General features: G+C 41.0%; 1 protein-coding gene across 18 annotated transcripts in view; it reads left to right on the forward strand.

Moving 5' to 3' along the window:
- DLGAP3 (DLG associated protein 3) overlaps window positions 1-23,722 on the forward strand; it is a 541,562-nt gene that overhangs the window by 318,208 nt on the left and 199,632 nt on the right. For 16 of the 18 annotated variants that reach the window (XM_068269137.1, XM_068269122.1, XM_068269121.1 and 13 more), the window contains one exon: window positions 9,277-9,388. The exons of 1 other annotated variant lie outside the window; for it this stretch is intronic. In XM_068269137.1, coding sequence (XP_068125238.1) covers window positions 9,277-9,388 — 112 coding nt within the window. The remainder of the gene's footprint in view (window positions 1-9,276; window positions 9,389-23,722) is intronic. One more of the 18 variants, XM_068269136.1, reaches the window with a different exon arrangement.

Here is a 23,722-nt window from a genome sequence, read left to right on the forward strand (position 1 = left end):
CACGGACAGCTGGACGGGTTCAGGGAGCGAGGTGGGTGGGTGGGAGGACGGGCGGTTGCATGCGGGCCCGCGCATGCGCACTAACTGGTGGCGGCAGAAAAACAGAGCCCGTTTTTAAACGGGCTTAGGTCCACTAGTCCTATATAATAATCCCCCATGTCCCTGCATCATGCTTTTCAGTTTGTCCGTCCATAACTGGCTTTTTTGTACTGAGCATGTGCGCAGCTAGGGCAGTTAGGACACAAAGCCGGACCTGACAGTTTGCTGTCTGTTGTTCACAGAGGTTCTCATTGCATTGTGGGAAATAACAGCTTTTTCCAACTGCCAAAGCAAGCAGCTCTCTGTGTGCATATACTTCAGACAGTGGTGGGGAACGAGCAAGCGGGACGCGTATGTGTGCGCATTGCAGGGGGTAGCGGCTTTGACCTAGCGCCCATTTTTTAATGGACGGGCCTTTTTACTAGTGCTCTTATAAAAACGCAGGTTGTTGGAGCTTAATCACATTCCATATCTGCATAGCATGCAGTAGTGATAAAGTCTGTTAATCATTTCCATGGCTCTAGGAAATGGGTACATTATTGCTGAAAGAGGAACTCCAGTGAAAATAATGTAATAAAACAAGTGCTTCATTTTTACAATAATTATGTACAAATGATTTAGTCAGTGTTTGCCCACTGTAAAATATTTTAAATCCCTGATTTATATTCTGACATTTATCACATGGTGACATTTTAACTGTTGGCAGGTGATGTAGCTGCTGCTTGCTGTTTTGGCAGTTGGAAACAACCGTAAATAGCTATTTCCCACAATGCAACAGGGTTCAAAAACAGGAAACTGCCAAGAGTACGTACTCAGAATTTCTTTATGGGAGGGGTTTCACCACAATATCAGCCATACAGCGCCCCCTGATGGTCTGTTTGTGAAAAGGAATAGATTTCTCATGTAAAAGGGGTTATCAGCTACTGATTGGGATAAAGTTCAATTCTTGGTTGGAGTTTCTCTTTAAAGGACCACTATCTAGAAAAATTGTAAACCTGTAAACACATACGAATAAAAAGTGCATTTCTCACAGAGTAAAACAGGCTTATAAATTACCTTTTTCCTGTATTGCCATAACTTACAGTACTTACAAAAATCCCTAAGAATCTCCCATGAGGAGATGGACTAGTCCAAAACCTGTCAGATTTGACAGATTTTTATTACCTTCTGTGAGTGACAGCTACTCAGGAGAAAAGTAATTTATGGCTTATTTTTGTATGGAACAAATGTAGATTTTACAGTATATGCATAAACATGTATTTTAAATTTTAAAATTTTTCGTGATAGTGGTCCTTTAAGCAGGAGCAGCAGGGGTGCATTTGAAGAAACAATAAAAAAATGCTGTGCAGCTTTATAGTCTTTCCAGCCTCTTTGTTTTGAAAAATAAAGATATTGCATGTTCAGGACAGGTGGCTCCCCAAATACTGTATCTATGTCTCTTAGATATGGTAATCCAGAGATATACCCCACACCACACACCACAGGTTAGGGCTAGTTCACAGTTGCGTTGCAGAAATACTCTGCATGTCAAGTCACTGCCCATACAATTTCATTGGCCTGTTCATAGTACTGTGCTGTAAGGGATTGCGTTATTCTAACTCGCTGCATGCAAGCTTTGTATTAAAGTCTGTCCAGTCTCCATTGCAGTTCACACTCATTATAACGTGTGCATTATGCAATGTCCACTGTGAATCTATCAGATGCTATAACATGGCTGCATAAAAAAACAGACACCTGGGCAACAGTTCACTAAGATCATGCAAGTGATATTAAGGCAAGTGAATACTTACCACTACACATCGATCGGTATTTTAAGTGTTAATTCACTAAATACACTTTATTAACAGCTAATAATACATTTTCACAGTGAGAGAGTTATCACTCATCTTTAAGTTATCCCCTCTGTAGTTATTCGCGCAGTAGATAGGGGAGGAGGAGCGCATGCAGGCAGGATTTAGCTCTACTCCCCCATTTGCCTCCTCTGTCAGCAAAATTACAGCCAACCTGCTGCAGGATCTTGTGTATGGCAGCCAGGGAAGGAGAGAGAGAGAGTGGCTATGTCTATGTGTGACTATGGGCTAGATTCACTATGGGCTTGATTCACTTAGCGGTGCTAAGTTTTAGCATGCTTGTAAAAAGCCCTGCAGCATGCCTAAAGTGCCCGTGTGCGCGATAAGAGTTTTTGAGCGTGATGTGCGGTGCGCTGAAAACGCCACCGGTGCGACGTTAACGTCAAATTGTTCGTGCGATAATTCACTTTCGCGTGAAATGAGGCACCCGGTGCCCTGTAAACTTGTGACACCCGATGCACCGAAAACTTCGCATTGGGTGCACCCTAAACAGCACACCGATGAGATGTTTAGGGCGCACCCAATGCGCCGTTTTGGGCGCACCGGGTTCGACATTTACAGGGCACCGGGTGCCACGTTTCACATGAAGGCGAATTAGCGCGTGAACGGTGCAACGTTAATGTCGCACTGCGCAACATTTTTGGCGCACAGCACGCGCTCTCTGGATGTGCTAAGTGCTTCTTAGCACCCCAGTTAGCACGCCCACACCCAGGGCCGGCCCGCTCATGAGGCGGGGTGAAACTTTTGCCTCAGGCGGCAAATTTCCAGGGGCGGCATCCGCCCGTCCGTGCGGGGAGCCGGCCGCCGAGCTGGAGGGGTAGCTGGCAGGACGGGGGTATTGGGCCTAGCGGCGGGGAGGGGGGGTCGGACCCCCCCCTCCCTCGCCTGGGTCCCCCGTCCTCCGCTCCCCTCCAGCCTTACATAGAAGCAGCCGCTATTTGTAAGAGGCACGGGCGGGGAGGACTCACCTCTTCCTCGACGTCACTTTCTGCAACGCTGCAGGAAGTGATGTCAGTGGAGCGCAAGCTGGGAAGAGGTAAGTCCTCCCCGCCCGTGCGTCTTACAAATAGCGGCTGCTTCTTCTATGTAAGGCTGGAGGGGAGCGCAGTTCGGGGGACCCAGGCGAGGGAGGGGGGGTACGACCCCCTCCCCGCCGCTAGGCCCAATACCCCCGTCCTGCCAGCTACCCCTCCAGCTCGGCGGCCCCCCAGAGCGGGGGGTGGCGGCGGAAATTTTTTTTTTGCCTCAGGCGGCAAAAAGTCTAGGGCCGGCCCTGCCCACACCCTTTAGGCGTGCTAACTAGGTTAGCACCAATTAGTGAATCGAGCCCTATGTCTCTATGTGGCTGTGTCTCTCTCTCTCTCTCTCTCTGTGTCTCACACCTTAGTAAGCACTGTACACCTTAACCACATAAGGGCATCTCTAAATAAGTAGCACAGCAAGCATACAGAATCCTCAATCTAGGCTAACACAGCAAGATATTGATGCTATATCACTGTTTTAACCTGCATACTGGGACTTGCAACATGTACATTTTAGCAGCATTTGGGCAAAGTATGCAATAGGGGTTTTGCAAATACCACAACTCATGTTATGTACACAACATGCATGTTGCCTGTATATTGGGTTCTACAAGCAACATGTGCACTGTCTACATAACACCAGCTGCCCTATTTGCTTAACTCCCATTACGTACTTTTATCTAAATGCTGGTAAATGTACAAGCACTGCCTGTGCACATACATTCTCACGCTGGTTACAGAATTTGCCCTATAATGACATATTCCCAGATTTGTCACACAAAAAATATCTATTTGGCTTGCTCTTTAAAGTTTAGTACCTAGTACCAGTAGTCTAGTCTAGTAGTCTCTTTAAAGTCTAGTACCCCTTCCCTACTCATGGACCTAAAAATAAACAGTACTACTGCTGCACATTATGCTTTACTTTTACATGCAACCATTTTCATGCTTTATCATATTAAGTATAGTAGGGCAAGGAAAATGTATACAGTATAGTTTTATCTAGGAGATAATCGTAGGAAGTTTCTTCTTTTTCTAGCTTTCACTAACTCATTGATCATCCATGCCTTAGCATGATAGTATGATACAATGCTTAATCCAATAGGTGTAAAGAGTGATGGAGTCACTTTAAGCTATGCATAGTCAACATGAAAGTATTACATGACACCTTATGATGTCTGCCCTAATGTCACACTGCTATTTAATATATATTACTGTCCACAGGTTCCATTTATCTGTTAGAAGTGATATCAGGGCAGTGTTGCTAAATAATGATAGGCTGCTATGCATTTCCCATCTCTAAATGCAGCAGTGTTTAGTGGCTGTTTATCTAGATGCTCTGAGCAGTGAGTAATTGTCATATTCCACTGGTTGACTTTCATATTCTCCTAGGAGGCAGAAAGCGCAGCTCTGTCTCAACCCCAGCCGCTCACATTTACTGCTTTCTAAAGCCCAAACTGATTTTGCTGCTTTCTAAAGTAGAAAATAATGATAGGGAAAGATATATTAATACTGAGACAAATTTAAAATGTCCCCTTCAGGCCCCTTGCTCACTAGACAGCAACGCTTATTCCCTAAGCATGTTTGTTCTGTCTATTTTATTAGAGCTAAGTGGTAATCTAATTTTAGCTTTCTCACTGGATTTTTTTTCTACCTTCATTTAATAGCAATGCATGTCCAATCTGTTTGGTTCTAGTGGATATCCTGTGTACTGCAGATTAGCAATCTTCCATATTGTTTCAAATATATTCTATAAACCTGACATGATTATATTAATAGCAAGGGACACTGAGGTGTGTTAAAGTACACATATAGAAGCTGCCAATGATAGCCTATACAAAAACCCAGCAGGCTAGATGCAATGATGATTCTCTGCATATACTTTCCAATATTCTCACCTGAAGCATTTATGCAGATTAGGAGGATCAGAACACTTGAGTTGAATACCATTTCCAGACAAGGACAAATCTACCTGTATTGGTCCATAACAATGCTATTAAAGGGTCCCATGACTTTTGAATCTCAATCTCAAAGATAACCTTCTAGTGTTTACCATACCGTCAGCAGTGCATATACTGTGGGTGACCACACGTGTGCGCAGGTAGGATAAGTAACAATTTAACTACCCTTCTGCTGATCCGAAAATAGGATATGTAGAAATAATGGGAGACTTGGTAATAAATATATCCTATTCCTTAATGGTGTTTCAGCTTCCACTTGCACCAGTAACTGAAAAAATATTTTACAAGGATATCAAAAAGACAAAATAGAGCTCCAGAAACCAAAAAGTAATCTTGATTTAACTTTAATATTCAAAAATGCAAAAAAATTTACAAACGAGACTATTAATTGTGAAAAGTGTATCATCGAATAACAGGCGTGTAAGGCCCACCATAAAATCTTTCACAATAAAGGCCTGTGTTTCTTTTTTTAGACTAGGCGACAATGCCAACAGTATGGCCCTCTATTTCTGTTTAGACATGACGTTTCCTTGCTGAGCTTGTCACATCTTATATAACAATAACAATAATATTTCTATAACGCTTTTCTCCCTGGGGACTCAAAGCGCTGTGACCCTGCATTATGCAGTCTCAAAGGCTAGGGAAAAGAGGTGAGTTTTTAGCCTTTTTTTAAAGCTGTTCAGAGAAGGGGCCTCTCGTACTGATTGTGGAATATAGTAGGGGCTGCATAGGAAAAGGCCCAGTTACCAAATGTTAAGTGTATCTTGGGAATAACCAGCTTCATCTTGTTGGCAGAGCGGAGGGTGCGTGGAGGAGCATAAAGTTCCAATAGATCCACTATGCTATATATCCCATGTGGTTTAGAGCCTTGAATGTCAGCAGGCAGATCTTAAAATTGAGCATTATATGATCTGTTTATCAGATCTTTATTGTAGTAAATAAAGCCTGAAGAAGGGTTGGTACCCAAAACAAGCCAGCAGTGTCGCCTAGCTTAAAAAAGAAATACAAAACTTTATTGTGAAAGATTTTATGGTGGCCCTTACATTCCTGTTATTGGATGGGTACACTTTCCACGATTGCCTTGCTTGTTAATTTTGTGCATTTTTGAATATTAAAGTGAAATCAAGATTACTTTTTGATTTACGGAGCTATATTTTGTCTTTTTGATATCCTTGTAAAGTATTATTTGATCGATAAAATAGGAACTGTAGATGACACTTGAGGACAGGTTTCAGAAACGTTGTTTTAGAGACAGTCACATCATTTTAAACCAGTAATAAACACTGTAGAATTGGTATACATATATATAATTTTCATATTACTTAGAAAGTACTCAAATATATTATCCAAATGCTGTAGCTGCTTGTGTTTACCTAAATAACTATGTAGCCAGGTACTGTGGAGCTCCCTATGTTGCTAGTCAAAGCAGTTTCCTTTGCTACTGTGGTTATAGTTATGACTCTGATTCTAGGCGATGGACAAGTAATGCAGCCACATTACCAGCATTATAGAAAATAGGTGGCCAGCTGTGGGAAATTACACAGTGGGCCAGAGTTATCGGAATCAGTGCAAGAAATATTGGAACAAAAGTGGAGCAAATGCAGAGAAAGCACCTGGAACATCTGCTTCAGATTTGCATCTGTTTTTGTAACGATAGGTGTCAGCAACCAGAGAGAATCTGATTCTTGGCGATCTGTAGTATCCCCAAGAATACAGATATACCTGATTATTGAGGATATGCAGAATCGCCAATAATCCAAGTATAACTAACCTCTAGACACCTGAAGCGTGTAAGTGTTTGGTGTAACAGTAGGAATTGGACCACCGGGGTAGCAGGTGGTCCAATAAATAGAGAAAGACTCTACTGCAGTCAAGGGCTCCCGGAGGGAGAGTCCCTGACTGGTTTTGTAGCAAGACCCCCCCTGAGGAGCAGGGGACCCCTGCAGGAGTACTGAGCACCCAAGGAGTGAGTGACAGCCAGAAAGGTTGGGCAGGCCGGGTCGGCAACACACAGGCAGATAAAGTACAGAGACAGGAGACTGATTCGGTAACCAGGGACAGGCAGGGTCGGCAACAGTCGATCAGATGTGCGGAGGTACCGAATCAGAAAGCAGAAGAGAAGTCAGGAGAGCTACAATTCATAAACAGATATCCAATAATGCCTGGTCTAGAGTGTGAGGTCCGTGGTCCCACACTACGGAACTGGTCTAAGGAATAACACAGATGATATACAGTATTTCTAGTCTGGGATGTGAGGTCCGTGGTCTCTACACCCTGGAACTGGTCTAAGGAATAACACAGATGACATACAGTATTCCTAGTCTGGGGTGTGAAGTCAGTGGTCTCTACACCCTGGAACTGGTCTAAGGAATAACACAGATGATATACAGTATTCCTAGTCTGGGGTGTGAGGTCCGTGGTCTCAACACCCTGGAACTATGCTAGAGAATAACACAGATAATAATACAGTGAACTAGCTAAGTGTGGATTCCCAGGTCCACCTGGTTCCACCACACTGAAGGATCTGCCTAAGGTCTGAGTGCTAACACGTAGGTATTCGCAACGCCAGACAACCAGCAACTGAACAGCAAGAGATATATATAGCAAAGCGCTCCACAGCGCCGCCCAGCTCCCATCAACCAATAACCTGCTGAGCTGGGGTCAGCTGACCGCCTCGATCAGCTGACCCTTCTCCTATTGGCATAAAGAGCCTGTCTTGCAGCGCACGCGTGCGTAGCTCTCCATCTGTGTGCACTACTAGGTCCAGACAAACCAGACGCATGTTGCTGCGGGGAAACCGCCGCTCTGTACGCGGACACCGCCGCCTCACTGTCAGAGCGCGCGGCGGTTTCTCCGCAATCCATCACAGTTTTCAACCAGTTTTGCTCCAATATTCCTTGTGTCAGTTTAGATGATCCGCAATCTGCCTTGCTGAGTGCAAAAGCCAATTGTGAATAGCGACCATAGCTATTGTACGGAAAGGGGGAAAGCGCTAGCTCAAAGTAGGGATGCTTAAAATAAGTTGTTCCTGTAATGTATTTTGTAAAATTAACCACAGTCACAAGATGACAGATGATTATGAAGAGACAGCCTGGAAATGGTTGTGCCCTACATATGCTGTTCAGCTTTTCTTTTTTCTTTTTGTTTGTTTTTTCACTGTTTTCTTGCTTGAATATATTGTGATGTATTCATTGTTTAATCATAAAACAGACATGATGAAGTCCTTGGTTATAGTTTTAGACAAATGCATGGAGTGTCAGTCGCTGAAGTAATGCCAGATGCACCAATGTTTGTTAAAGTGAAACTCTAGACATGGCCAATCATTTGCTGCCATAGCCAAACGCACACACACACACACACACACACACACACTTACATACGGGCAGAAACACACACACATACACACACACACACACACACACACACACACACACACACACACACACACACACACACACACACACACACGTAGATGCCACTGTTAGGGACATCAGTAATTCAAAGAGATGGTTAATGAGATGCTATGTGTGGTTTTAATGCAAATTGTACACATCTTGGACATGCATGCCCTGCCAATTTTGGTTGGTCCATGCTGCATACAATTTGCATTAAATTACTAGCATTTTATTGACCATCTCTAGTAGTTTGCTGGTGTGAGCTCTTCTAATGCGCCTCAAGCTCAGCAAAACACTTTGGGGGACTTGTAACCATCTGCATGAAAGAACCCCAGGCAGCAGATGTGCAGTTACCAGAGCTATAGTACCAATTCGTCTGAGTCAAGGTCTGCATGTCTTTGCCTATTAAGTCATAGTCTAAAGACAGCTTCAAGATGCTGGCATGGAAAATGTGCCTTTCTGAAAAGGAGAATCTCTTAGCCATTATACATCTTTTAAAATCATTTCTGTGTGCGCATCAAACAGAGAATGTCGTAATCAGCTGAAAGCATGATGTCCCATACTGCTAAAATAGATGCCAAGACATTGAGAGGATTTACAAGAAGATCCAACTGCAGATAAAAATAGATGAGCAGCACTGCAAGCTCAGAATCCTGCTATCCATAATCATCTGCAGTGTTATGTTGGCTAACCACTCGGTGGCCTGGGATGTTTTCCCAGATAGTGGCATTTCAGCAACAGTTTGTTAAAGTTTGAACTCAAAAGAGAACCTTGCTTATCTTTATGAAAGCTGGGATGAATTTTGCATGCGTAAACCCTTTGTGGTTATGAAAAGCGCAACAAATAAGATGCAAAAATTCACAACAAGCTTTAACAGGCATTAGCGCATCAGGCTAAGTCTTCAGAAATTATGCAAAGCATTATAAGTCCATATCTGTCTTAATGATGATTGGATATAGATGTTTTATTTTCCTCATTGTATTAGCTCCCTTTTCTCATCACTCTTTACTAGGTTTCCATGTAAGCGGTATTCTGACTCTTGTCTCTGTAACTGTCCCAGCTGCTGCACTCCACCTAAAATTCATCAAAAGGGACGTGGCTATGGTCTCTCTATCTTGGGTCAGGTAAGTATGAGATCTGCATGGATTCTCTTAGGAATGAGGCCTGGAGATGAATGGAATGCTGGTGGCATGCATGACCACCTTAGCCTTGCTTGCACCTTGCATTATTCTGAAGCCTGGCTGCCATGGTTATTGTTTGATATGGGCTGCGGGTACACTATATAGACCAGATGAAGGGGTGAACTGAGACTCTGAATGTTTGTTCATTTGGATGGAATGTGTATGCTATTTAGTCTGCATTGATAAATGAGTATTGGCTTTATTTTCAATTCTCAGTTTATGCCATGATATTAACCTAGGATGTAATGAGAATGAATTTATCATCTGCACTAATCAATATGGCTGACCTGTTGCACTATACTATTGTTTCTATACCTCATAACAAACCTGAGCAATTCAGAGTAATCTTGTAAAAACAAAATCTGTAATCAAAGTTTACTTGCGCTGAGAACCACATGTGATTTTTATCACTATTGATTGATATAGCACCAGCTTCTTCCGTGGTGCTGTACATCAGAATACAAGGTATAACATTACAATATAAACATGTAACAATGTGGAGAATTTTAATTATTTGGTCGTGGAATTATTGAGCCAATATTGCCCTGTCTTGTTAAAGTCGTATATGGGCCTATCCCTTCTACATTCCATCTCTACTGGTCATTAGTATATGGATTACTTTGAAAGCCAATAAAGAATCTCTGGAGCGTTTCTTTACTCTTCTTATCTTCTCTTTCATTTTAACAGATTTTAACAGATCAACCTGTATCTCTAGACCTACTAATCATTTTGGACATGCCATGTTCACTGACAGCAATCTTTAATTATGCATATATTTCGGACATGAACTATTTATATTTCCATCATAACTCTCATATGTCTACTCCTGGGACTGTTCTCCTTGCTTTGTAGCCTGCCAGTAGATGGTGTGGCTAATTTTCGACAACAAGGCAATGGCGTCTCTATAGCATTGCAATTGTTTTATGGTGAGGGCTTAACTGCTCACATTTGTGCTTTAATAGACCTGATCCCGTGTCTACTGTGGGTTTATATGGATTTGGCTCCAATGGATTAGACCTGACACATACTATTGGGAATGGTACCCTGTTATTTTGCAGTACAATGCTGCGTTCATAGATCTTTGGGCAATACTCCACTGTTGACTGAACTGAAGTGTTCAACCTTGTCTGGTTCATAGCATAGCATACTGAGGATTGCTAAATGCTTACAGGAATAGATGCCATGGTGCAACAGCAGTCTTGTGTATGCAGCTGCAGGTTGTACTGGATTTAGTACAATCTTGCTTCTGCAGGTGCCTGTGTGCAACGGCAATCACTCATAGTAGGTTTGCTAGATTACGTATGGTAATTAGGGTAGACCTCTTTCTCACATGAGAGTGACAGTGGTGAAGAACTGAAGGTGGTGAATCCACTGCCTTTCAGCCACTCCCATACACCAGCCAGGCTGTTGGTAGCACTTGGCACAGGTAATCGAGATGTGGCCACGCCATTGAGTCACATCCGAAAGAGGTTGTGGCTGCACTCAGATGTGACATAATGGTCTCAATTCTGGTAGCTATGTGAGGTAAATCTTTTTTTGTAGGTAAAATACCTCATGAGGTATTTTCCTCTTCTTTTAACAGTTCTGAAAGATTTTTCTCCATTTCCGAACATGAGGTAAAACATGAGGTAAAACATGAGGTAAATGCATAGAGTGAAGTAAAACATGAGGTATTTCAGTGGTAAGCCTGCATCAAATAAGTAATAGTCTTTAATTGTCTTCCATAAGTTAGGATAGTCTTTGGAAGAAGTTTTTTTTTTTTTTTTGAGGAGGGAAGGTGTATTTAATTATGTAGCAACCTATGAAAAGTAAATTTATAGCCATCCATTATAAAAAAATAAAATAGAAAAAAAAATCCAGCTCATTTACCTTTAGAGGCTGGGGGGGAGGGGGGGGAGCACTTTTAGAGGCTGGGGAGGGGGGGGGGGGTCAGAGCACTTTTAGAGGCTGGGGAGGGGGGGGGGTCAGAGCACTTTTAGAGGCTGGGGAGGGGTCAGCACTTTTAGAGACTGGGGGTGTGAGTGCTTTTACTTTTAGAGGCTAGGGGTCTGGAGGGGGGGGGGGGGTTACAGCACTTTTACTTTTAGAGGCTGCTGTGGGGGGGGGGGCTTACTTTTTTTTCCAACCAGAGGTTGAGGAATGGCAATGGTGAGGGGGGGGGGGGGGGGTAGGCGCGGCAGATGAAGGATTGTACAGGGTTTGGAGCACTTTTTCTTTTTTAAATCAAAATGGAAGCGGGGGGGGGGATTCATTGGTCAGATCACTTTTACTTATTTCAGCAAAATATGAGGGCCCTGAACACAGAACAAGCTGAAAAGGCTCCATGTTATGTGACAGATATCACAATTTTGTCACAGCACTGCATTTATCATGTGGTAGAGGTAGGTCTAATTATGTGAGGTAAAAGACATGCAAACACGCACCTTATTTCACTTCAGAATTCAAGTGTGAGGTATTTCACTACTAAATACCACACATTTTTAGTAGAAAATTACCACATGAATTACCTCATGAAATTACATGAGGTAAAACTTTACTTACATTACCAGAATTCAAAAGTTGATTTCCCTCATGAGGTAAACCCAATTCCATGAGGTAATTATTTACTAAACGCTACCAGAATTGAGCCCAATGTGTTTTTTGCTTCCTATCCCTACTATTCAATAGGGAGTCAGTTATTAGGGCTGATTTAAAAACACAATGGAAGGCAATGCTTACTCATCAGGCAGCACCTGCCAATTGACAAGGAAATTATTTACATAAGCGCTGCATTCAATAAGTTGCATACATTTCATTGCAAATCGATGTGACTCAGTAAGATGTCTCAAAGCTACAAAACGTTAAATGCCAGTCTAGTGTATGAATAAAATAACATCCAAAATGTCTTCTAAAAACTGTGCACAAAAATAAATATATAAATTTCCAAAAAGCTCACTGATGTGTTAAAGTTATGATCCCACAAATCAATATTCCAATAAATTTCACGTCTGCGCTCCAACCAATCCAAATTGAATTCAACAATACACCTCCACCAATCTCCCAAATGGAAACAAACTCATCCTTTGGGTGAGGGACCTCTATTAGATAGGTCCACCCAAACCTCTGGGATTGTAGTAGGTGTCCTAAAACCCTGTGGCAAGCTCCTTAGTGTCCCCGAAGTCTTGGATCCTCCTATGCTTGTTACCTCATAAGAAAGAGTCCCTCATAGCATAATACAGGTAAAACATTAAACCTTTATTAAAATATTACTGGGCGCCTTGGAGGAGGGAGCTGACGCCGATAAGACATCTAGCCCAGGAGGCGCACGGGGAGCACCTGGTACAAATACTCTATGTGCAAAACCTTCCTACCGGCATAAGAGTGCAATATTTTATTAAAGCTTTAATGTTTTTAAAGGGGCATTATGGCGAAAAATGTTAAAAGTTAAAATATGTGCAAACATAGACAAATAAGAAGTACATTTTTTCCAGTGTAAAATGAGCCATAAATGACTTTTCTCCTATGTTGCTGTCACTTACAGTAGGTTGTAGAAATCTGACAGAAGTGGCAGGTTTCTTCATGGAGGGATTCTCAGGGATTTATTTATTTTCAAAAGCACTTAGTGAATGGCAGTTGCTCTGTCCAACTGCCAAAAAACTGTGTAGAGAGCAGGGAAGCTGGCCAGCATCATTGCATAAGTTCTTTTTGGGGAATATCTTTATAAAGAATAAAAGCCTTGTTGAGAAACCCCTATGAAGAGATGGACTAGTCCGAAACCTGTCACTTCTGTCAGATTTCTACTACCTACTGCAAGTGACAGCAACATAGGAGAAAAATAATTTATCGCTCATTTTTCTCTGGAAAAAACGTACTTCTTATTTATCTGTTTGCACATATTTTACATGTTACAATTTTTTGCCTAGCGCCCCTTTAACTGTACAGGTAGTTCCCAGTTAAAGAATGAGATAAGGACTGTGAGTTTGTTCTTAATCTAAATCTATTCTTAAGTCAGAACCCTGTTCTGCCTCTGTTCTTTGTGCCTCCTCTGTGCCCCCTTTGAGGACTTATCTAGCAGGTCGCCCAAAAGGTGAGTTTGATTCCATTTGGGTGAACAGTGGTGGTGTATTGTTGATTTCAAGTTGTGCTCTTGGATTGGTTGGTGTGCAAAAGTGGAATTTATTGGCGCATCTGCTATTTAACTGGTCTGCAGTGTTAAGCCAGTCAGCACATTTTTTAAAGACACAGTAATATGTCCATACCTGCAGTACCAAATCAAGCATAGGCAGAACTGAATTACAGTATCTCCTCTATACTATACTATACGGAATCAGTTTCATATAGTAATATGGTAGCATGGGCAGCTTGTCTACAGGCCCTCTATTAGGGCTTATTTACTAAAGTTGGAGAACACTGAAGACTCCAAGTGATCCAACAGCCCTAAAATGGATTTACAAAAAAGAAAATAACTTTACCTTTATCGCAATAGAATATAGTAGGGTTTCTGGAAGATTGCTGAGTTAGAGTTTGTGCTATTGTAGTCACATAAAGCAAGTGCAACCAGAACTTTTGTTTCATAAATTCAAGACTGGATTTAATGAAAGTCACACTTCTGCTTATTTACTAATCATTCAGAAACTTCACTGTGTTCTAATTTAACTCAGGCAAGAGAAGTCAACTTTTGTCACTTAACTCCTAGCAAATAATTAATCGGCTACTGCTCCCCTGCTTTTGCCCTGGCTTTGCCCCTCTTGATCCTCTCCGTCTCCCCCTCCAGTTCTACTCTATCCCATTTCTCCCCCTATTTTCCCCCTCTGTCTGTCCCTCCCAGTAGTACCCTACCCCCCTCCATTTCCTCTCTGCCCCTCCATATCCTCTCTGCCCCTCTCCATGAACCGGTTTGCATAGCATCTGCCTCCCCTGTGCATGCTGGTCATTTCTGTCTCCCCTGCTGATCATTTCTGCCTCCCTGTCTATGTCTCTCTCTTCTTTTCCTCTCCCATCCTCATCAGGCCACTCACCTTTGCCTCACCAATCTCTGTCCATGCCACTCAGTTCTGCCTCCCTCTCCATGCCGCTCCCATCTGGCTCCCTGTCTCCTTTTCCTCACATTCCCCAATCAAGCTACTAAACTCTGCCTCTCCCATCCCTGTCCATGTTTTCCCTATCTACGCTGCTCTTCTTTTCCTCTCTTGCACACATCCATGCTGCTCATGTCTGCTGCTTGTTTTTTTCTTCTTTTCCTATTACGGTCCATGCCACTCACAAGTGCCTCTTCCATACATTCAGCTGTCTTTAGCCTCTCCCATCTTCCTCCATGCAGGCATCTAGTTTTATTGTTCCTACCATGTACACAAACGTCTGTGCAGGCATCTCCGCAGAAGCACCCCTATGTGAGCTGTTCTTGCCTTTCTCCACCACAATACATATGTATTCTGGCATCAGCAGGTAAAATGTGGTGATGTTCCTGTTAATGCCCATTATTTAGCTCCACAAGCCCTTCTTTCTCTAAACTTTCACAGTATTCCCTCCCCTCCATGCATTTGAGATGCTGTGCTATTTCACTTCCTGTTTAAACCTCTTTTCACCTGTCATACAATGTATACTACCTCTCTGATATTCTAAGTACTGTACTTTCAATCTGTCGGTTGGTTTTCTTTGACAGCTAGGAAACCACTGGACATGTGTCCAGAATAGCACTTTCCAGTTGATTATCTACTGTTCAACAGAAACAAAACACCCCCAAAACTGATAAAAGGCATTTATGAAATATACAAACATTGCCACTTGCCTTAAAAGAATATTTTTTTGTGTGAAAGCCTGCCAAAGGCAATTATCTCTAGCTGTGCAGATGAAACAATTGATATCACTTTCTGATGCAGTGAGCAGGTACTGCCAAAAACAAAGTAGGGAAAGGAAAGCACATTTCAGTTGATGATGTTGATTTGCACAAGCATTACATTTAAAGCCTTCTTTAGTTCTATGTACTCAACAAAGTTTGTCTATTATTAATGGTACAGCTGTGGAAGATTTAGGTTTCACAGACTATCTCTCATGATCCTATGTAAAGTGAACCAGGGAAAGGAGAGAGTTTCTAGAGAGCACCACCGAAGTATAAGCAATAACGTAAGCAAGATTGTATGATATTGCAAAAGGGAAAGAGCAAACGCACCTATCTGCACAACTTCCAAAAATCTTTATTGCACAATGCTTTAAAAACAGGAACTAACATACAAACAAAAATGTGTGCATGGGATGGGACTTGGCAAGGGTAATGGGGCTGTAAATTATAGCGGTCTAAGCAACATGTATTTTAAAAAAGGAGCACTAGATGTGGAGATCCAAAAATCGGGTGCAAAAAGGTAATAAAAATGTAAAGCAAAAAGCTGGTTTCAATCAATAAATTGAAATTCAATAATACCTACTTATTGCAGCCATGATCATATAAAATCCTAATTACACTGTAAGCAACGTGACACAACAATGAAAGTGACAAATGCCTGTATGAATAATAATACAGTCAAGGATTACAGTTCCATATATATAAATATAAGTGCAAATGCTGAATTGCAAAACTCTTGAGTAATAACCATAAGCAATCAATATATGCAGTGTAGGCCCTGCATAGACCAGCCAAACACTCTGAACACCAAGAAAACCTGTGACCCTAAACCTGTGACCCTAAACCTGGAGTAATGGTCAAGAGTCTGCAACAAGGTGGGGACACCAGCAGTACCTGACACTCCGAACCACACACAGCCATCCCCGGACCTGACACGTGTCGCGAGACACCTGATTCTTCAGAGATTACACCCCCCCCCCCCAGTACAAAGTCCTTCCTAAATATTACCTCCAAACAGCTGACGGGGTGTGATGGATGCTGCATTGCCACGCAGCAACTGATGAGAAGCCGTACCATTGCTATTGTAACACAGCCATCCAGGGCTTTAGGACTAGGCGGAAGTGACTATGAAGTAAATTGTTTTGCTAAGACCTGCAGGAAGTCTAATGAAAACAAGCAAAAATCAGATTAAACTCAGGATAAGTTCATATAGGTGTTCCTCAAAAAATGGGAAACTGAATAGACCATGACAGTAATGCAAAATAAATAGCTAGCTGTAAGGCAAACAAATAGTTATTAAAGAAAATAATAAAACTATTTAAGATGGTGAAACAATGGAGAATGATAATAATGATGATAAATAGAGTGTTAACTTGTACACTGGAATAGGAACTATAGGTGGGTAAAGGTGATCAGTGATGTTGAAAAAACTAGAAAGTATTCAAGTGAAAGAGTTGAAGGGGGAATAAGGATAAATGCTCAGGCTTATACTCACTTTGAACCACATATCTATGCAAGGTGAAGTGAACAGAATAGGGTGACACCAACATACCCAATGGAGTCCCCATGAGCATCTCACCATATAACATTGTATAGACAAGAAGAACAAATTGAAATTAATATATAATTGTCAGACTTACAGCTGACAGGGTTGAAAAAACAATGTATCTCAGACTTGCAGCTGATTAAAATAAATCCTAAAAAACATGCAAAGTGGTGAACAAACAACAGCAGCACTCAATAAGTGACATAAAACGACTAGTAAAAAGGATAAATATGAATAGGACAGCCCTACTCACAAGGGCCTAGTGAACAAAGTAAAGAGGAGAAAAGAATAAAGGGACAAAGGATGGGGGGGAGGGGGGGGGTGTTATAAAGATAGGGGTGAGGGGTGCTGGAAGGGAAATTGGGGGTGGGGGTGGGGAGTGGGAATGGGAGGAGAAGTTAAGGGAAGACAGCAGGGAAAAAAATAAGAAACAGAATGTAAACCTCTGAGGCTGAATAAGTAGTTAGTGATGAAATAAAAATCAAGCGAAGAACAAAAAATCAAGTAAAGTGAACACCCTTCAAGATTTACAATGTAAGAAACTCAACATAGAGGCATCTTTATTCATACATCTGGGTGACGGTGTTTTCAAATTATGAATCCATCTTGTCAGTCTTTTTAAAGATGTGTGGTGATATCTCCGCCACATGAGGAGGGATAAATCCTTTCCAAACCACAGACTTCCCATTCGGAAGTTTGTGAGTTATGTTTTTCCAGGACATGATGTGCTACAGGTACCAACTTTTTACCATCCAAGAAGTCCCTCCGTGCCAACCTTAAATTGAGTGGGGGGCTCTGTTCTAAATAGTTTATATTATCTGGTGCCATTAAGCTGTCTGGAAACGTCCTGAATATACATCACTGTTGGTAAAACTACTATTTCCCCCACCCTCCCTGCCTCTTTTATGATTATGTCTTTATGATAAAAAATAGAAAGGTCTATTCTTTTGTCCTGTGTGATGTTTTGTTGTTTAATCCTCTTACTTTCCAGTCTCTCTATGTCCCTGCTAGCCAATTCAAAAAAGATTTTAATGGCAAGATACATAGATAAGCAGGGCATGTAAGAGGAAGGAGGCCGAAAAAGTGTACTGGCAGAAGGAGTCATAATTCCATCAGATCTTGAAAAACATGTTGATTAATTGCATCTGCAAGCTCTGCTTCAGTCCTGATCTGTTTGTTCATTATCTGATTATGATAAATTTTCTTACGCATCAATTTAATACCTCTATTTCCCCTCCATTTTCCTCTTCTTGGAGGAGATTTCTGTGGTTGCTCAATTGTAGGTATCTTCTTATTTCGGCAGCCACCCCTTCAGGTTTTGTGTCTAAAAAATCACTTTCTGACTGTGAAGACTGTGAGACATTACTCAAAGTTCATCAGGGGTTATTATTACATTTTTGGGGTTTGCGTTTATAATATCTTCTACTTCTACCATTTCCCTTGTATCTCGAGTGATAGGCTTGGTTTTTACCATAATCTCCCATAGAACCAACAACTGATTACAAATAATATCATATATCCATATATTGGGCTGGAGAAGATACCAATACACAATATTTGCAGAAAAAATGGAACGAGTCACATACTTTATATAATGTGCTGTAATAAATCTCAACAGTATGTAAACAAGGACACTTCAACAGTAAAAACAATAAATAAAAATTCTCCTATTGCTGACAGTAATCAGCCAACCTGCCATCATGGCCTGTATTGAATTAAATTAATTATAGTTATACTGTAGATATATAGTAGCAAGAGGTAGAGCCAAAGAGTGCTATAGGGTAATGGTGCAGCAACTGCTGAATGAAAAACCAATTCATGTGCATTCAATATTGGATAGCTAAACAAGTGTAAAACATATGACTAAAAATACCTGAGCAAATTATCAAAACAAATTCAGGGTGCAATAGTACTGTAGCAATATAAAGTGCAACAATGTCTGTAAAAGTTTTAGAAAATGCAAACAAAATCAAAAAGGACAATGTACAGACTTGCAGTATTAGAGGTAAAGTGGGTGCTAGGGGAGAGGTTTACCAAAGCTGATAAGGATGGCAGAGGACCTTAAGTGCTCACTGCAGTTTTTATTTTTTACTTTCATTTTTATGGCTTAACATGGCTCATGGTTGGAGTCATGTTCATTTATTCCCAGTCACCAACCTACCACGTTTAATTCCCATCGTGAATGAACGGAGCAACCTGCCACTGACTGACAGGTCACACCAGTACGTCCTGTTTGTGTTAATGAGGCTCAAACTGGATGTACTGATATGTCCTGTTTAAGGTAACAGGTTAACATGTGTTTGCAGAACTCTGTACATGTTAAAGTGTACCACAGCAAGATGTCATTTTACAGAGTTTAAAAAACATTTTTTCTTTGATTTTTTTTTAAATTGCATGATCTTTTTGAAAAAATTTTTTTTGCTTGTCCCCACTTGTTTCTGGTTTGCACAAATGTGTTTCCACAATTTACAGGAAGTATCGTTTGATGGGCAAGTGTTAATGGTGTTAGTGGGCAATTTTTTGTTTTAGGTAGGAACAGAAGGAAGAGACAGGGCAATAATATATTTTTTTGTGTGTCTGTGAGCTTTAACCATTTCTGTGGTTTGCTGCAGTATATCTATATTGGAAAGGACTTCAGTTTCTGCCCAGCCTTGTAGATAATCATCAATGGCGGCGGATGGCCGCCACTCACTCCTGCCTGCGCTCTTTCCCATGCAGGTACTCACTGCCGCCTGTGAGATAAACAAGTGACATGAATGTCGTATGTATGCATGTATGTATGTTTAGTGTTCACTCTCATATGTCTTTGCTTCTGGTTACTGGAGTTCAGTACCTGGGTAATATCTTAGTTCAATTCCAGATATCCTGGATGCTATTTGGGTTCAGTGAAGTATGTTGATGCATTCCTGAATCCTGCTACAGCCAGTTTGAGCGGGTAGTCGTGAGAAATTGGTGCATGAGATATGCAGGCATAGTAAGTAAGCCATTGCTTTCCCATTCAGTGAGCACAAGGTGGCAACGCTCGGCTATGTTGTATTGCGCAGAAGTGGATATCATAAGTTTGTACTGTGATCACGTGCCTACGACAGCGACCGAATATGCTCTTGCGTGTGTTATGGTTAAGGAAGTATAATTGGGTTGGGAAAACGCCTGGACTCCGGGACTTTTGCTGAGACCAACAGACGTGATGGATTGTGTCACCAGGTGTTTTCCCCTACGGAGGATTGATGGAGTCCCCTCTTCCTTGGGTGATGTTGCTACAACACTTGGTAAAAGAACTGTTGATGCATGCTTACTCATAATTACTAACCCTTAAACTATGATTCTGCAAGACTAGATGATTATTATAACAGGATTGTAGATCAATAAATATTATTATTGAACCTTTCCTCATGTTTTGCTGCAATTCATTTTACCCATTACGGTGGTGAGTGAAGTTAGAGGGTTTAAAAACTCTTCCCGTGAGGCAAAACAGCCTGTTAGAGGAGAGATGAATGAATGGGAACGCAATTCCCATTCATTAATCTAAGCCCCCGTGTCAATCAGGGATTATCAATGAAATGCAAATACTTCTGAAATTATGCAATTTTTTTTTTGCAAATATATGCTGCTTGAAAAAGGACCAATCAATTTAAACTTGAGTTTAAATTGATTGGTCTGTTTTCAAACTGCATACATTTGCAGAAAAATGTGCATACATTTGCATGGACTCTGAATAATTTGCATATATGTGCTCATCCCTAGTGTCAATGAATGCCGGCATCAATGAGATGCCTGCGCCATTGTTTCTTTTAGAGTAACACGTCCACGCCTTACTTTGTGTTTAGTGTACTAACAGTACACAACAGAAAGTAATGCGGGAGGACATCTTTTGGCCAAATAGTAAAATTATACTAGATACATTTTTTTTTTTTATAAAAAGACCTACACTTGATTTAAAATTAACTAGTTAATTCCCACACTCTTCCATATTAATCCAAATAAATAATTTCTATTAAAAAAGAAAACAATTAAAAAATGCTCAAATAGTTACCTTAGAGACTAAACTTTTTAAATTACTGTTATTTTTGAAAATATGGGCTTGTAAATAAAGATGGACGCAAAACAAATACAAAAAATGGAAGCAAAAAATGTACTTTTATTTCCAAATAAAATATTGTCACCATACATTGTACTAGGGAAATATTTTAAATGTTTTAATAACCAGGACAAATGGCAAAATAAAATGTGTGGGTTTTAATTATGGTTGCATGTATTATTTTAAAAATATAATTGCCAAAAACTGAGAAAAAATGAATTTTTCAATTTTTTTCTTATTTTTCCCATTAAAATGCATTCTTAGCAAAATGTACCACCCAAAAACTAGCCTCAGGGCTCATTCACATTGCTTTCCACTCGCGTTTGCGTTGGGGTTTTTCAATAGTGATTTGTTTTTTTTTCGATTTCGGGTGCTTGGGTGGGCGTTCCGTTTTTGTGAAAAGCGCTTTTCTAAGCGCTTTTCCCGAGCATTCTTTTTTTATTCACTACCTGACGCAAGTCAGGAAGTGAACTCTTTGACCCGGAATAGAATAAATGCAATTTATTTATCCTTAAAAACATGAGCGCAATCGCCCCACAAAACGATTTTGTGAGCGTTTAGCTATAGTTTCCATTATAGCAAAATAGCTCCAAAAATGGTCTAGGCACTGCAGCACTGCTTTGCTGAATGCTGAAAGTTGAAGATTGCTCTGGTACAGAAGGGTAAAAACCTCTCAGTAGTGAAGTGGTTAAAGCAGAAGCACAGTGTAGCATTACATGTGTAGCATTACATGCAATAATACCTGTATGTATTGCAGATACATTTATTTGATCTGCCTTTGTTTGTAGAGTAATGCAATATATGGAACAATCACAGTTCCTCTTCTGGTTAGTGCTGGTGGCAGCCTTATGCATGGTTTTCACATATCCTGTTCTCTTTGTGCAAAAAAAAAAATCATTCTTTTGCTTAAGATCAGTTTAGATTTAAAGAGGAACTGTCACGAAAATCTTAAAATTTAAAATACAAACAAATAAGAAGTACATTTCTCCCAGAGTAAAATGAGCCATAAATTACTTTTCTCCTATGTTGATATACTTACAGAAAGTAGTAGAAATCTGACATTACCGGCAGGTTTTGGCCTAGCCCATCTTCTCATAGGGGGGTTCTCAGGGTTTTCTTTATTTTTAAAAGCATTTAGTGAATGGCAGTTGCCCCAAACAACTGCCAAAATAGTGTGCACCGAGCAGGGAGGCTGGCCAGCATCTTTGTATTAATTATTTTCAGGGAATGTCTTTATAAAGAATAAAGGCCATGCTGAGAATCTTCGACTGAGGCAGAACGTCGGATATTGTCGGGGAGGAAGTGGACAGTTCTTCCTCCCCACTGTGCATGCATAAATCCACCCCTCCACCTGCCGCTTTAGTTCCTTATGTGTTTCACTGCACACAGCGTGCAGGGGAGCTGCGCTGTGTGCGCGCTTGAAGTAATTGAGGTCGAAAGAATATCCATCCTCAATTATCACAAGTGATAATTGTGATAATTGAGGTTGGATATTCTTCCGACCTCAATTACTTCAAGCCCGCACACAGCGCAGCTCCCCTGCACGCTGTGTGCAGTGAAAAACATAAGGAACTCAAGCGGCAGGTGAGGGGGCAGAGCTATGTACGCACAGCGGGGAGGAAGAACTGTCACTTCCTCCCCAATCATAATGATCATAATTGCTGTTAGAACAGGTCACAGGGGGAGCGCTGGAGGGGGGAGGATGGTGCTGTGTGCTGTGAAAAATTCACACAGCACCAGTAATAAACTAATTTAAAAGAATATCCAGACCAGGTCAGGGGTACTTTAAACATTAAACATCAGATTCTTAATATATCCTTTTAGCAATGTTCACCAGTTGAAGACAGATTTAAATTATATTCACTTGAAATATTTCTGAGTTTGGCTTTTTCAAAATAGTGTTTGTTGGTCCATTTCCCCTTCTGACACTGAGGAGGGACCCTAACCTCAAAGATTCCTTAGTGAGAACAGAAACTTTCTCTGGAAACAGGAAACGGGAAGGGAACTTTCTGGGATCCCCTTGGGTTGGAGTGTATCCATGTGGAAGAAGTGTATACTGCAAACGTTAATTAAACAAAAACTCTTAAAAGGCGCCAGTTTGAGACCACAAGTTTTATAAATTGTACCCCAGAAGGGGTTGTCTATATGTTCTTGTGCACTTGTGGGTCAAAATATGTAGGCAAAAGAAATGTGCTAAAAAATCAAATGGGGGAGCATGTGGCAGATATAAAGAATGGCGAAGAAAAAAGCCCACTAATCACACACTTAGCCATCTATCATAATGGAGACCCCAGAGGTATGCATTTTCAGGGCATTGTAAAGCCCAAGAGGAGTAGGAGAGGAGGGGGTCTTGAGAAATTGCTTTAACAGACTGAGAGGAGCTGTATCTACTTTGGGCACCCTGTTTTCAGGAGACCTTAAGGGTAGGCTGGCAGAATCGCATAAGCGTTTTCCACTATGTACTATGAAAAACGCATATGCGATTCTGCCTAGTGTGTTCCTACCCTAACATGGACCTCAGTCAGGTTACCTAACCCAGTTACTAACTTACCTGATCGCCTGTAATTCATTAGACATGTTAACCAGTTCACTACTGAGGGATTTTCCCCTTATGGACCAGAGAAATTTTTACATTTCAGCGCTCCTCCCTTTCATTCACCAAGAACTTTTTCCATACTTAGCACAAACAAAATTATCTATATCTTGTTTTTTCGCCACTAATTAGGCTCTTTTTTTGTTTGTTTTACGTGTTGCTAAATATTATTTTATTCTAAATGCATATTAACAGGAATAATAAAAAAATGACAAAAAGAAATCATTATTTTTCAGTTTTTT

The sequence above is a fragment of the Hyperolius riggenbachi genome, chromosome 2 (genome assembly GCF_040937935.1).
Source record: "Hyperolius riggenbachi isolate aHypRig1 chromosome 2, aHypRig1.pri, whole genome shotgun sequence".
In the NCBI taxonomy this organism is placed as follows: domain Eukaryota; kingdom Metazoa; phylum Chordata; class Amphibia; order Anura; family Hyperoliidae; genus Hyperolius; species Hyperolius riggenbachi.